Here is a 14,806-nt window from a genome sequence, read left to right as displayed (position 1 = left end):
ATGGAAAATGGACAAACTATGTTGGCGCAGCCTTGGAGAGTCGAAGGGCTTGTTCCTGTGCCATATTGTTCTTTGAAAATGGTGGTCAATAAAATTCAGAATCATAGGTATATCAAGTGCTGAGTCTAAATTAGAGTGGTGCTGGAAAACTACAGCAGGTCAGGCAGCATCCGAGGAGCAGGAAAATCAATGTTTCGGGCAAAAGCCCTTCATCAGGACATCGTTTCCAGCATCGGCAAACCTCGTTTTTACCTATATCAAGCGCTGAACCAACTGCTCATGAAATGCCTAAGGAAAGCAACATAAAGTAAGAGCGCGTGTTTGTGGAATACATACAAGAGCAGCAGAGCAGCTATTCCTCCATATAGTTTTCAGGTGAATACAAAGCAAAGCGATAGAACATGGGACAAAACCCTCTTCCATATCTACGGTTATACACCTGGAAAAACAGAGAAAATGAAATACGTTTATACATTGCAAAGTGAGCAACTCAAAATGAATTTGAATTACCATGCTGTTATTGTACGACTATTCCCCATTTTATAATCCAGAACAAACCATGGATTCTCATCATTCATCTCAGGACTCATTTTTTAAAATTCATTTGTGGGATGTGGGCTTTGCTGGTTGGTCAGCATTTACTGTCTGTTCCTAACTGCCCTCAGCAGATGATTGCGAGCTGCCTTATTGAACCGCTACAGTCCCTGTGCGGTAGGTAATCAACTGATAGCACTCTTGGGTTAGAGATATGAAGATGGTAAGTACACTAAAGTTTATTAAAAATCTCTTCATAAAATGCACATTTAATTTGTTTTGAGAATACACGAATAATAATTTTCATAAACAAATTATAAAAAATAGTTTTTATTTTATTAATAGTGAGTCAAGAAAAGAAAATCGTGAAGGAAAGCAAAGATTTGTCAATAGTGGCCTGAAGATGTCTATCCTCCATTGGCAGGGAGTGTTTTAATACTCTTGTTGTATCTTCAATGAAAGTGATGGCACAGGCAGCTCGCAGTGACCTCCATAATATACTCTTCATTCACTGTGGAGTAGAGGGTCTCATATATAACAATCAGAATTCACACGATCCATGACATTGATGGAACTCTCAACTCATTCTCGAGCTGGGTTGGAAATAATGGTGCTAAATTTAAATAGAGCCATTTGCAAAGGAATGAATACAGAATTGGCTATAATGGAGTGGGAAAGGATTTTAGAGGATAAGACTGTTGATGAACAATTGTAGACGTAGCATTGTTAATGATTCCCATCAAAGATATATGCCAGTGAGGAAAAAGGATTTAAGGAAGAGTATAGACCAACTATTGTTAACCAAGGAAGTTAAAGAGAATATCTAATTGAAACACAAACAACAACATACACACTGTGGCAAAGATTAATGATTAATCAGAGGATTGGGAAAGTTTTAAAAGCCAAAAAAAAGACAAAAACAAATAAAGAGGGAGAAAATAATTTATTTGGGCAGACTAGCAAGCAATATTAAGATGTACGGCAAAAACTTCTTTAAATATATAAAAAAGGAAGAGAAGGCCAAGGTGAACGTAGGCCCTGTAGATAACAAGGCTGGAGAATTAATCACAAGGAACCAGGAAATGGCAGAGGGGCTGAATAGCCTCTTCACATGAGAGGCCATTAATAGCATTTAAGAATACTGAATTGAGAGGAAAAAGGTGGGGAGGAAATAAATGCAAAGACTATCAAATGTACTGGGGAAACTAATGGACTAAAAGCCAATAAGTCTCCTGACCTGATGGTTTGCATCCTATGAAGGAAGTAGCCACAAAGGTAGCTATATGGATACACTTTTAATAATCATCCAAAAATACTTAGATTCTGCCGAAATTCCAGACTATTACAAACTTCCAAAATAAGACCCTTATTCAAAACTAAAGGGTGACAAAAAACAGCTGACTATAGGCCAGTCAGCTTAATATCTGTCATTGGGAAAATATCAGAGGCTATAATAAAGGGTTCATTAGCGAAGCATTTAGAAATTCATACTATAATCAAGCAGAATGGCTTCAGGAAGGGGGGTGGGGGCACATGCCTGTCAAATTTATTAGAATGCCCTGAGAATGTAATAAGTTGGATAGGTAAAGAGGAATGAGAGATGTAATATATTTGGATTTTGATAAGTAACTGCTCATAAAACTTAGCAAGCTAAGCACTCCAAGATAGACTTGGGAATAGTGTATTATCATGGATTACAGGATTAGATAACCAACAAATGATAGAGAGTTTCAACAAGGGTGGGATGGCAGGATGGCAATTTGTAAACTATTTGTGTTCCACTGGGATCAATACTGTGCCATAACTATTTACAATATATACTGTGACTTGGATGAGGAAAGTGAAAGTACTATAATCAAGTTCACAATGACACAAAAATAGATGGGAAGGCAAGTGGTGAGGATGAACACAGAGTGGGCAAAAATCTGATATATGGAATATTATGTAGGAAACTGTAAAGGAGCATCCGCATCTGTGAATCACAAGAAGTTAGCATATAAATTCAGAAGCTATTGGGAAGGCAAACAGAACATTGGCATTTATTTCAGAGGGAATGGAGTATCAAAATCGGCACGTCTCGCTAAAACTATACAAGATACTAGAATACTGTGAACAGTTCTACCTCTGCTCTTAGCTGGGTTACGTTTCATTTTCTTTATTTCTGACTATTGTGTCCAACTCTTGTCTTCATATCTTTTTGCAGCCAAAGTCTGATTGACACAACCTTTGCTTTATTGTTGAAGGGGAATCATGTCAGTCTCGAAGTATCATTACAGGAGTCCTTCACTCACTTTCCAAGGTTGAACCCTCTTTAGTTGCTCAATCAATAGCCTTTCCTCCATCAAAAAGGCCACTGCTGGACATGTTTGCTGATTGCATGATGCCCTGATCCAGATGACACAAAGATAGGTGGAGGGGCCGATAGTGTAGAGGAGACAGGGACGCTGCAGAAGGACTTGAACAGGCTAGGAGAGTGGACAAAGTGGTAGATGCAATACATTATGGGAAGGTGTGAGGTTATGCACTTTGGGAAGAAGAATAAAGGTGCAGACTATTTTTTAAATGGGGAAAATCTTCAGAAATCTGAACCACAAGGGGCATTAGGAGACCTATTGTACTGAGTAGTTTGATTCACAATTAGAAATAAAAATCAGAATAGATTATGTTTGTAAAGGGCATTTTGGCTTACCTTCCATATAATTCCAGCAGGATTGAGGAGTTGTTGGAATGATTTGCTGCTCGAATGTTTAGAAGGTCTAAACTTTTTTCTGGTATATGAATTCCCTCCTCTACCAGTGAACCCAAATTATAAAATGCCTGTTGGAAAGCAATAAAAAATTATGGATATACAAGACATTAGGACACATAGAACTTGCTGACTGTGATGAAGTGGTCCAACAACTGGAATACTTACTTGTGAACATTTCAATAAAGCAGCAGAGGTGTACATCTCAATTGCTTGCGTGATGTCTTTTTTATGGTTGTTGTGACCATAATAGTAGTAATCTCCCATTTTTATTAAAACTGAAAATTATACGCAATTAAGAAGTGGATTAATATATTGCTATTTACTTGAAGTGTGATTTCAAGTCAGATCAAATATCCACAGATTACATACCAAAAGGATGTGTGGTCAGTTGAAATGCAGATAAATTATAATATCTCCATATATATTCATCACTGCTATTTGTGAGATCCTAATCAAAACACATTTGAAGATAGATTTTTAATTTTTGTTTATACAAATGAAAAACATACCCCTGAATTTTCAACAAATGCTATTAAAATATCAATGAGCAGTTACTTACAGGGTGTTGTTCACAGAAATAAGCAACATTTGTCTGTGACGTTTCAATTCCTGTTTCTGCTGTCACAAGGAAATATAGCAAGGCTTCATTCCTAGGGCAGTTGAGATTATAGATTTTTTAAAAAATAATTTAACCTCTTTGAACTATTCAGTTTCTAAATATAGAAATGTTAAGACTTCTAATCATAATACTATGCAATAAGCAAATTCACCAATTGTTCTGCATTAGCAACAATGGACAGTGTAAATTGGACTTGAGAAATATGTCATAAAAATTTCAGAAAGTATTGGGAGAAATTCTGATTCAGCAGCAGTGCTAATACGTCAGACAATATCAATAATAACAAAAATGTATAGGTATAAAAATACAGATGATTGAATTTGTCACTTACTTCTATTAGAATAGATCAAAATGGAATGATTAAGTGAATTTATCAAATTTTACAGTTTTATTGTAAATGATTATATACAACAGGTAAAATTGCATGGATACCATGGGACATCAAGAGAAATAATTGAAATCATTACTTCTTGGTATATGCCTTAATTCTTAACTTCCTGAGTGTGTTGTCAAATATTAGGTTAAAAATCACACAATACCAGGTTATAGTCCAACAGGTTTAATTTGAAGCACACTAGCTTTCGGAGCGACGCTCCTTCATCAGGTCATTGTGTGATCAGGTGATCACCTGATGAAGGAGCGTCGCTCCAAAAGCTAGTGTGCTTCCAATTAAACCTGTTGGACTATAACCTGGTGTTGTGTGGTTTTTAACTTTGTACACCTCAGACCAACACCGGCATCTCCAAATCATGTCAAATATTAGAAGTGGGATATTAACATTGTTTAAATTTCAAAGTTTATTCAGGCACTGTCAATCTCTAAAGTATATTAAGAATGTTGACAAGCCCTTAAAGTATCACTTTACTCATGTGACACTTGAAATTATCCAATTGTCAGTAAACACAATATTTTCTGACTGTGAACAATGGAATGGAAAATCTGTCATCATAATTAAATTTAATTCCTCATGCATTAGATAAGAAACAAAGAAACAAAATTGAACTACAATCTTGAAAAAGTGCAATATTTACAATCACAAGATCTAAGGACACAGCTTCATTTTACCAGGATTTCTGAAGATAGGCATCCATAGCTTTTCTCATGAAATAACCCAAAAATCCATTGTTTTCAGCAACAAATCTGGTCCAACTGTCATGGGAAAAACACAAAGAAACTATGACTTTAATGCAGTTGTTTACAATCAAATATTGCAAAGAAAGAATTTATAATATGTATCTTACAGGACTGCCATTCTGGGGTTATGTGGAATAGATTCAAAGTTTCCTGTACTCCAATAAAAGGAGCAGCGAGCTACACTTTCAAAGTGTCCACCAGATCCAGCTTTATAGTAATACTGAAATGCTTCTGTCTAGTAAAAAAAACAAAATAAGTATCATTTTCATCAAAGTTATTCAGATAGAGAAAATTCCCAAGACAGGAAAATTTCTTGGAGCTATGTCAAGTTGCCAGAATTATAATGGAAACTTGGATATGGGTGAAGAGAGTTTGAACAGTACTTTTGATTATGACAGCAAAGGAACAGTCACTCTGAGGAAATTCCTGAACACGATCTGAGCAAGATATTCCCATGCAATTATTCACGGGTAACCAAGGGCACATAAAAGTATTGAGAACCCAAATAATTGTATTTCAGCTTCCTAAAAAATTAGGTAGAAGATGCACACTTCCACTTAGGAAATGAATTTCATATTTCATTAATCCTAAATGTGCCAGCAAACAAAGTTAAACTCACCACATAAGGAGATATCAAGTTTGGTCACAGAGGTAGGTTTCAAAGAACATTTTATAAGGGAGGCTAGCGAGGGAGAGAGAGAGGAGTGGGTATGAGAAGGTGGGAGAGATGGGAGATTTAGGATTCCAAGAGCTGAGGCACACCCACCAGGGTGGAGTATTTAAAAATCAGGGCATGCAAAAGGACAAAATAGGAGGATGTAGACATCTCAGATAGTTGGAAGGCTAAAGATGATGTGTGTGTGTCTGTGTGAGAGAGAGAGAGAGAGAGAGAGCGAGCAAAACCATGGATTGATTTAGAGACTAGAATGAGAACCAAAATGGAACCATTGACCACAAACCAATTTAAGTCAGTGATCCCAGGGCAGTTGCATCAATGAGAATTGGGGTGAGTGCAGATACATACAGCATTGCTTTAATTAAGCTCAAATGTAGCAGGCTGGAAGGTGGGTGGCCAGCCAGTACTACACTGTAAGGAGATAATCAGCTACATAGATGGTCTAAGCTGTTTTCAGGTTTAAATATAACATGAAGTTTGAGAATGGTCTAGTTCAGCCCCAATCAGTTCCCAGGAAGAGGAAAGAGGTCAATGTTTTTGTGTGAACTTGTAGAGTAGATCAAAGAGCATGATTTCTGTCATACTTCGTTGGACTATATTTCTGCTCATCCATGACCGGATGCCAGACAAACATTCACAGGTTTTTCTCACTTCCAAATTAGATTCTTATCTTACTACAGTGTAATGCATTGGATCAGCAGTGAGTTATAGAGTCAAACAGCATAGAAACAGATCATTCAGTCCAACTTGACCACATCAATCAGACATCCCAATTTGACTTTGTTCCACTTGCCAGCATTCGGCTCATATCCCTCTAAACCCTTCCTATTCATACACTCATCCAGATGACTCAAAAGTTGTAATTTTACCCGCCTCTACCAATTCCTCTGGCACTCATTCCATACATACACCACCAATGCTTAAGTCATCCATGTAACGTAAGAGACTAGAAGTGGATAACCTAGTATAGAATAATCAAACAGATATTTATTAGACTAAAATACTTAAATATTACAGAGCAGTATGTTCCCATTTGTGTGTCATGCTTAAAGTGATCTGAATTGAGCTGGAGCTTGTAATCTTTATACCCCCATACCCACGCTATCATACAATGATGATGTCAGCAGCATGACTTTTAAAGGTACACTGACAAATTGACAATGAGGCATAACACACCACAGATGTTAGCTCAACTGGCTGGACATTTAGGTTTGCAATGCAGAGTAATGCCAACAGCATGAGTTTATTTCCTGTACCAGCTGAGGTTATCATGAAGATTTTGCTTTCTCAACCTTGCCCCTCACCTGAGGTACGGTGACCCTCAGATTAAACCCATTACTAGTTGTGTCTCTAATGAGAGTGCAGCTGCACGGTCCTCTGCGAATGTGGGGACTTCACCTAACCTGTGACATAATGCAGTAACTCTCAAGCTGTGGTCTATGGAGTTCTGCAGGTTAAGAGATTTTCCAGGAGGCATGAGAACTAAATTACTTCTGTGCAATTTTCAATTGACATTGAAATACATTGAAAATAGGAAAGTTTCTATTTGAAAATTTCTTCAATAATTATAAATGTAGTTAAATTATTTACTATTAGCTCCAATATTAATTTTCCTATCACCAATCTTGATTGTCATTACTTCTATGCACATTGATTTGTTAGGAAAATCCGGACAGAATAGAGATTCACCATCTATTAGTCCTTTGATGCACTAATCATACACGTTAAATCTGAATAGTGGAATGGAACAGAAACATACTTTTAAAAATTAGACTTGGGTTTTAACTGATGGAAACAACTTAGGAGCAGCTCTATCTTTAATTGATTTAGAATTATTATAAACAGTTATAAGGATAGATTGAAGAAGTTGACTCTGTTCTCATAGAGTCATACAGCATCCATGCTGAACATAATCCCTAACTAAACTAGTCCCACCTGACTGCTCCTGGCCCATATCTCTCCAACCCATTCCTATTCATGTACTTATCTCAGTGTCTTTTAAACATTGTAATGTGCCCAAATCTACCACTTCCTCAGGAAGTTCATTCGACTCACGAGCCACCCTCTGTGTAAAAGATTTGCCTCTCACATCTTTTTCAAATCTCTCTCCTCTCACCTTCAAAAATGTGCCCCTAGTTTTGAAATCCCCTATCCAATGGAAAAAAAACAACTACCATTAACTTTATTTATCCCCCTCATTATTTTATAAACCTCTATAAGGTCGTCGCTTAACCTTTTATGCTTCAGTGAAAAAAAAAGTGAAGAAAATGCTTCGAGAAGAGAAGGAGATTTGATGGAGGTTTTCAAAGTCATGAGGGGGATGGACAGGGTAGATTAAGAGAAGCTGTGCTTATTCATAAAACAAAAAAAGAATAGAGGGCACAGACTTAAAGTGAAGCAAAAATGATGTGATGCAAAAATTTCTTTACTCAGTGAGCAGTTAGGGTATGGAATGCACTGCCTGGAAATGTGATGGAGTTAGATTCAAATAATGTATTCATGAGGGTGTTGGATGATTACTTGGTTGGAAATTGCATGTAAGGGTATGAGACAAAGGCATGAGATTATCGTGAAGTAACAGAACCGGTGCAAGGCAAATTCCCTCCTTTTGTGCTGTAACAATTCTATGACTCTGCGAATTACTGTAAAATACAAACTCTTAGTACAAACACATATATGAGATCCCAAAAACGTTTTTAAAAATCCATAAAATGGACTCTGTTCCTTTTTCTGGTTGGTGGGACAACATCTGTTGAAGAATGATGACTGGATAAAATATTTGGAGAAAGTGAGGACTGCAGATGCTAGAGATCAGAGTCAAGAGTGTGGCGATGGAAAAGCACAGCAGACCAGGCAGCATCTGAGGAGCAGGCGTCGACATTTTGAGCATAACCTCTTCATCAGGAATAATTCATTCCTGATGAAGAGCTTATGCTTGAAACATCGATTTTCCTGCTCTTTGGATGCTGCCTGGCCTGCTGCGTTTTTCCAGTGACACACTCAACTCTGGAAAAAGTATTTGTCAATCATTCATGAGCATTATGGTCAAACAGCAGATGAAGGATATGTGTACTCAGCAGTGAGATGCACACCCATTTGACTGATATTTGTAAGTAAATGCTTATTAAAGTGATAGTTATGTAAAGCACTTCCTTAAGTATTATATTGTAATCTAGTTAAACTGGGTGCTCTGTCATAACTAATCCATTTGAAAAGATGTCCTACACTGGAAAAATCTGTGATTGACAGGCAATGATTAGATATCAAGGTGGATCTACTGGTGCATGCTGAGAGTTTCCTGCATTGTGCACAATTCATTAACAAAGCAAAAAATGTACTTTTTAAAATAGAAAACCTATTTCAAGTTACATGGAAACCTGAAGACCGTCAAAGAGGTTTTGGTGAATGAAAGAAGTGGGCCAAAGGATGCTACATTGATTTTATGTTGAAAACGTACAAATTCGTTCATACAGCCCAATCATTCCATATCTTTAAAAAGTTCACATTTCTTCAGAGTGGATGCATAAAATAAAGGGATGACTAAGTAATGCGCAATGCAAATGAACTCATGAAACAAATGCATGCCATGCCCAGATCTTCAAGTCAGTTTTGCTGCTTTATGAATTGCCACTGCCTGCAAACTGTTCTGTGATCAGATAGTTTTTGTACATTTTTAGCCTAGATTCACAATCCTGGTGAGGTCAGAGCAGCCCTTTTTGCAGAAGACTGACAGGTGCTGGACACAACAGGCAAAGAGAGGTCATGCTTATTTTTAATATTAGCTGCTGCATACATATTTTAAAAAAGATTTTAGCTCTTGTGTTGGGTGAGTGAGAGAGAGAATAGGTAGGCAGGTGAGTGGATGAGTGGGTACATGAATAAACTAGTTGTTGGGTCACACCAAGAGAGTAGTTGTGAGATGGTTGAGTTGGGTTGAGTTGGGGTTGCGTTGGGTTAGTGAGGCTAGTAGTTGGGTCGGGTAGCTGGTACTGGGAGAGATTCAGGTCAGGTCAAGTTTGGGATTAATTTGGTTAGGTTAGGGGAAGGTTGATGGTGATAGGAGAGTCAGTTGGGGTCATGCGGATTTGGGTCAGGTGTCAGATGGTAGCTATTACATGATGGGAGAGAATTGGTCATAAGACCATTAAAACCATAAAATGTTTGAGTAGAAGTAGGCCTTTTGGTCCGTCAAATCTGCTTCATCATTCAATGAGATCATGGTTAATCTGATCATCCTCAACTCCACTTTCCTGCCTTTTCCCAATAACTCTTCACTTCCTTAATGAGTAGAAATCTGTCTCCCTCGGCCTTGGTTATATATAACAACTCATTCTGAACAGCCCTGTGTAGTAAAAGATTCCACAGATTTGCTATCTCTGAGGGAAAAAAAATTCATGTTTAATTTTTGTTTTAAATGGGTGACCCTTACTCGGAGATTATGGCCTTTGGTCCTAAACTATCCCAAGAGTGGAGACAATCTTTCCACCTCTACTCTGGTAGCCATTAAGGATCTCATTTACTTTAATATGGACACCACTCATACTTCGAAATCCAAAGAGTACAAGCTCGACCTACTCAACATCTCTCCATAGAAAATATCTCTGTACCCAGAATCAACTTAGTGAACTTACTCTGGAATTCCTCCAAAGCTAATATCTCTTCCATTAAATTAGGGAACCAAAATCATACAGATCAGGCTGAGTGAGTGGAGTAGATGATTGTGGTGTTCAGATGCGTAATACTGGCTAATCTTTGAATTAAGCCAGAAATTGATAACTGTATCAATTCCAAGGTAATTACACAGTGAGTCCTGTGTCTCTAACACTGAGCTCAGTGCAGGAGACACAAACAGACAGTCCCATGTAACAGGAGTCAGTCAATAGATGTGGACCTGAAAAAGCACAGCAGGTCAGACAGCATCCAAGGAGGAGGAAAGCCAAAGTTTTGGACCAAAACCCTTCATGAGACTACTGAAAGCTTAAATTTCCCTGACAAATTCAACATGTGGGTGCGCCTGTGTGTGTCAACAATTTTATAAGGTCCCAAATTACGTCCCAAATTAAGTTCAAGTTTTGATAATACAGAAATTGGTAGATTTGGGCTATAATCTATTAATAGAGAAAAAGTAATTAGATTTAGTTATTCACTGGAAATATTTAGTCACTATATGAAAGGTTACCAAAATCAAATTGTGACAACTAGTGGTTATTACATGGATTGAAACCAGTTATAATCTGACCTGGATCATTGTGAGGCAACATTTGTATTACTATATGCAATTTTGGCAACCCAGCCATCAAAAATTCTGTGTTATATACAGGAGGGATCAAGAAGGCACAGAAATAGGTGATAGGTTTGACTTTACTTCTGGCAGAATTTAAGGCAGAATCTTATTAAATGGTGCACCAGCTAAGAACCATATGGCACCTGTTCTCATTTTTCACATTCTTAAGCCTGTCTTAACACTTTTACTGTTGACATTGTACTGAAGTGTTCACTGACAATTAAGAAATTGCAACAAGCCACCTTGTGTGGCTTTGACTTTACGATGTTGAGAAATTGTGGAACATTAGCAAGGACATAGCAACCACATTTCTGGCTGGAGAGTCTCTGCTGCTTCGAACATACATTGCTCTTATAATGGAATCTACAGCTTGACCACAGAATCCCCACAGTGTGAAAACAGGCCATTCGGCCCAATAGGTCTTCGCCAACTATCTGAAGAGCATCCCACCCAGAATCACACCCCCAGCCTATCCCTGTTACCCTACATTTCCCATGGCTAATCCACCTAACCTACACATCCTGGGACTCTACAGACAATTAGCATGGGAATTTAACATACCAGATATGCTACAGAAGAGTTGGTTATGGGACAGATTTAATTGGCAAAAATTCAGGGGAAAACAAGAAGTTTTTTTTAAAAAAGTGAGTTGTAATGACGTGAAAAACACTGCCTGAAAGGTTGATGGGAACAGAATCAGTGTGAACTTTCATAAGTAAATGAGACATATACTTGCAGGGCTAAGAGAAAGAGTAGCAGGAGTGAGTGGCATAATTAGGTAGCTCTATCAAAGAGGTTTTATGATTCCATAGGGAGGTTGCAAACAAATGAATAATGAATGCAAGATCTTAAAAAAAACAGAAGCACAGTTTGATTTTGGTGATGAAGACATAAACAAGATGAAGAAATTTGCAGATATTTACCTCATTTTTTACAGGTTTGCCTGGGTATAGTCCACTTTCATACATCACTCCAAGATTATGTAGTGCATCCAGATTTCCCATTTTCATTGCTTGCTCCCAGTACTCCACAGCTTTCACATAGTCCTTCTTAAAGGTTTCATAATACCATCCCAAACCATTCATTGCTTCATGTGATCCCTGAATCAATAATAATTAACTTTAGATGTAATTCTCATTAACATAATTATGTATTTCCACTCTCTTATATTTCAATAGTGGTACAGTGGGCTTGAAACAGAACCATGTCTTCTTCAGAACATTGGGCTGAATATTATGTGCCCATGCAGGATGAGGTTTGGACAAGGAGGGCATGTCTTATAGGGTGAGTGATTAACACACCAGCTCCCACTTATATTCAAGCCTACCCCTATGGCACAGAGGGTGGGAGGGCACCAGAATTAGCAAAGCTCATTAAAAGCTCAATTGACACCAATATTATAAAACAATTGACATGATGTGGGTCAATCCATTTTGTAAAACTGTTTTAACTATTAGAAAGGAAGAGGGCTTCTACCATTGGAGGGTGCCGCTTGTCCCTTGGTGCTAAACCCACCCAAAAAGATGGCAACTCCTCTGCTTTCCTACCTACCCATAGAGCAAAACCCACTTGGGCAAGTACTGAAATTCCACTTGCCCAAAGCCCTGGACATACTTTCCTTTCGAACCCACAGGGCCTTCCTCATGGATCCAGCAGCACCCAGTACCCAGCTCTGGCATTGCTGGGGGCATTGAAACTGCCAGCTAATCAAATTGGCCAACAGCTCCCCGGGCATATCATTCTCCCAGTGAGGGGCAGAAGTCCCAAAAGGAACTCACTCAGCTCACCCACAAGACTTTTGGTAGGGCAGACTGGCCAATCAGCTGGCAGCTGAACTACATTTCAGGGTCCTCCCCTGTGTAATAGTTTCAAATCAAGTAAACTAATGAAAGCCTAATGAAGAGGAATACAGGGAAATGGAAGGATGAGATCATGAAAGTTGTGAGAAGCTGGTATGATTTATAAACCCCGGGAAAACTAGTTTGGGTGACTCACCTGCTTCTGTGTTATTGATTTAAGATAATTTGTTGCAATATACAATGCTGTTCAACATTTATGAGTACTTTGCACTGTTCTAATTGAATGCTTCGGTTATTTGATAAATGCTAGCAATACTATCTACTGCAAAGTTAAAAATTGCACAATACCAGGTTATAGTCCAACAGTTTTAATTGGAAGCACACTAGCTTTCAGAGCGCCACTCCTTCATCAGGTGATAGTCACCTGACAAAGGAGTGTCGCTCCGAAAGCTAGTGTGCTTCCAATTAAACCTGTTGGACTATAACCTGATGTTGTGTGATTTTTAACTTTGTACACCCCAGTCTGGCACCGGCATCTCCAAATCATGACTATCTACTATAGGATTCTCAAATCTTACACTATGACATTGTATGTGCTAGTTACTTTTTAATCTATACATATCACTCCCAGATAAGCATGCTTATTTGCATTTGGTAAATTTAAGTTTTCATGAAAACATCTTTAAGTGTCTTCCAAAGTGACTACAGCACTCTGATCATCATGTTAATAATGATTAGCATAATATTTTGTCAGGTCTGTATGATGCTTGGTATATACACTTCCATGTTGCAAGAGAGCTGAAGGTTCAGATTTGTCTACAATAACCAATGCTCATCAAATGGTGTTGCTCACCAGATTGCAAAATCATGTAACATGCAAAGTTGCAATATGTAAGGTTAAACAAACTACATCAATTTTTAATTCATCTGATTTAAAATATTAAGGGCCCCCTTACCGAGTTACTTCATCATGCAGGTAGAGTTAGTGTAAACAATAAAGCTTAATCAATTTTTTTTCCTGGAAACATCCTACTACTATTTTGAAGATCTAGATGAAGAGTGGCAGGTAATTTAACTTGGATAAACGTGAAAAATTGCATTTTAGTAAAACAAACGAGGGCAGGGCTTTTATAATGCAAGTAGAGCCTTTGGTAGTGTTGTGGAACAGAGAGTTGGAGATAGTGAGAATTGCAGATGCTGGAGAATCAGAGCGGAGCTGGGAAAAGCACAGCAGATCAAGCAGCATCAGAGGAGAAGGGGTCGATGTTTCAGGTTGGAACCTTTTGACCTAGGGGTTTAGGTACATAATTTTTTGAAGTTTGTGTCATATGTAGATAGGGTAGTTAAATCATTTAGCATGCTTGCCTTTGTTGCTCAGATCATTAAGTATAGGAATTGGGATATCATGTTAAGGTTGTATAGCACCATGATGAGACCTCTTCTGGAGTACTATGTCCAGTTCTGGTTACCCTGCTATAGGAAGGATATTAAGTTGGAGAGGGCTGGGAAGAGATTTACCAGGGTGTTACTGGATATGTAAAGTTTGAATTATAGGAGAGACTGATTGCCTTGGACTTTTTTTCAATGGGGCATAGGTGATTGAGGGTTGACCTGTATAGAAGCTTATATTATAAAATCATGAGAGTTATCGATAGGGTGAATGGCAGATGTTTTTCCCTAGGGTACAGGATATCAAGAATAGGGGGCATATTTTTAAGGTGAGAGGAGAAAAACTTTAAAAGATTGAGTGAGCTTGGGCTTTTCACACTGAGCAGAAAAAGGAAGAGAGATGACTTGATAGGGTGTACAAGGTAATGAGAGGCGTAGATAGAGTAGATAACCAGAGACCTTTCCTCAAGGCAGAAATGGCTGTCACAAGGGATCATAATTTTAAGGTGACTGGAGGAAGGTATAGGGCAGATAATAGAGGTAGGTTCTTTACACAGAGAGAACCTGTGTGGACTGTCAGCAGTGTTAGTAGAGTTAGAGACATTAGGAACATTTAAATGAC

At 38.1% G+C, this 14,806-nt stretch overlaps 1 protein-coding gene across 1 annotated transcript in view; it reads right to left on the bottom strand.

Moving 5' to 3' along the window:
* The window catches only part of LOC132816516 (protein sel-1 homolog 3-like), a 95,004-nt gene that overhangs the window by 17,666 nt on the left and 62,532 nt on the right, over positions 1-14,806 (bottom strand). The window contains exons 14-21 of the mRNA XM_060826257.1: positions 11,920-12,096; positions 5,144-5,271; positions 4,968-5,051; positions 3,843-3,933; positions 3,653-3,731; positions 3,449-3,558; positions 3,224-3,351; positions 337-439 (exon numbers count right to left, since the gene is read on the bottom strand). Of these exons, the coding sequence (XP_060682240.1) occupies positions 337-439; positions 3,224-3,351; positions 3,449-3,558; positions 3,653-3,731; positions 3,843-3,933; positions 4,968-5,051; positions 5,144-5,271; positions 11,920-12,096 (900 nt within the window). The remainder of the gene's footprint in view (positions 1-336; positions 440-3,223; positions 3,352-3,448; positions 3,559-3,652; positions 3,732-3,842; positions 3,934-4,967; positions 5,052-5,143; positions 5,272-11,919; positions 12,097-14,806) is intronic.

The sequence above is a fragment of the Hemiscyllium ocellatum genome, chromosome 1 (genome assembly GCF_020745735.1).
Source record: "Hemiscyllium ocellatum isolate sHemOce1 chromosome 1, sHemOce1.pat.X.cur, whole genome shotgun sequence".
Classification (NCBI taxonomy): Eukaryota; Metazoa; Chordata; class Chondrichthyes; order Orectolobiformes; family Hemiscylliidae; genus Hemiscyllium; species Hemiscyllium ocellatum.
Note: the sequence above shows the minus strand (reverse complement) of the source record. Positions and strands in the feature narration are given on the sequence as shown.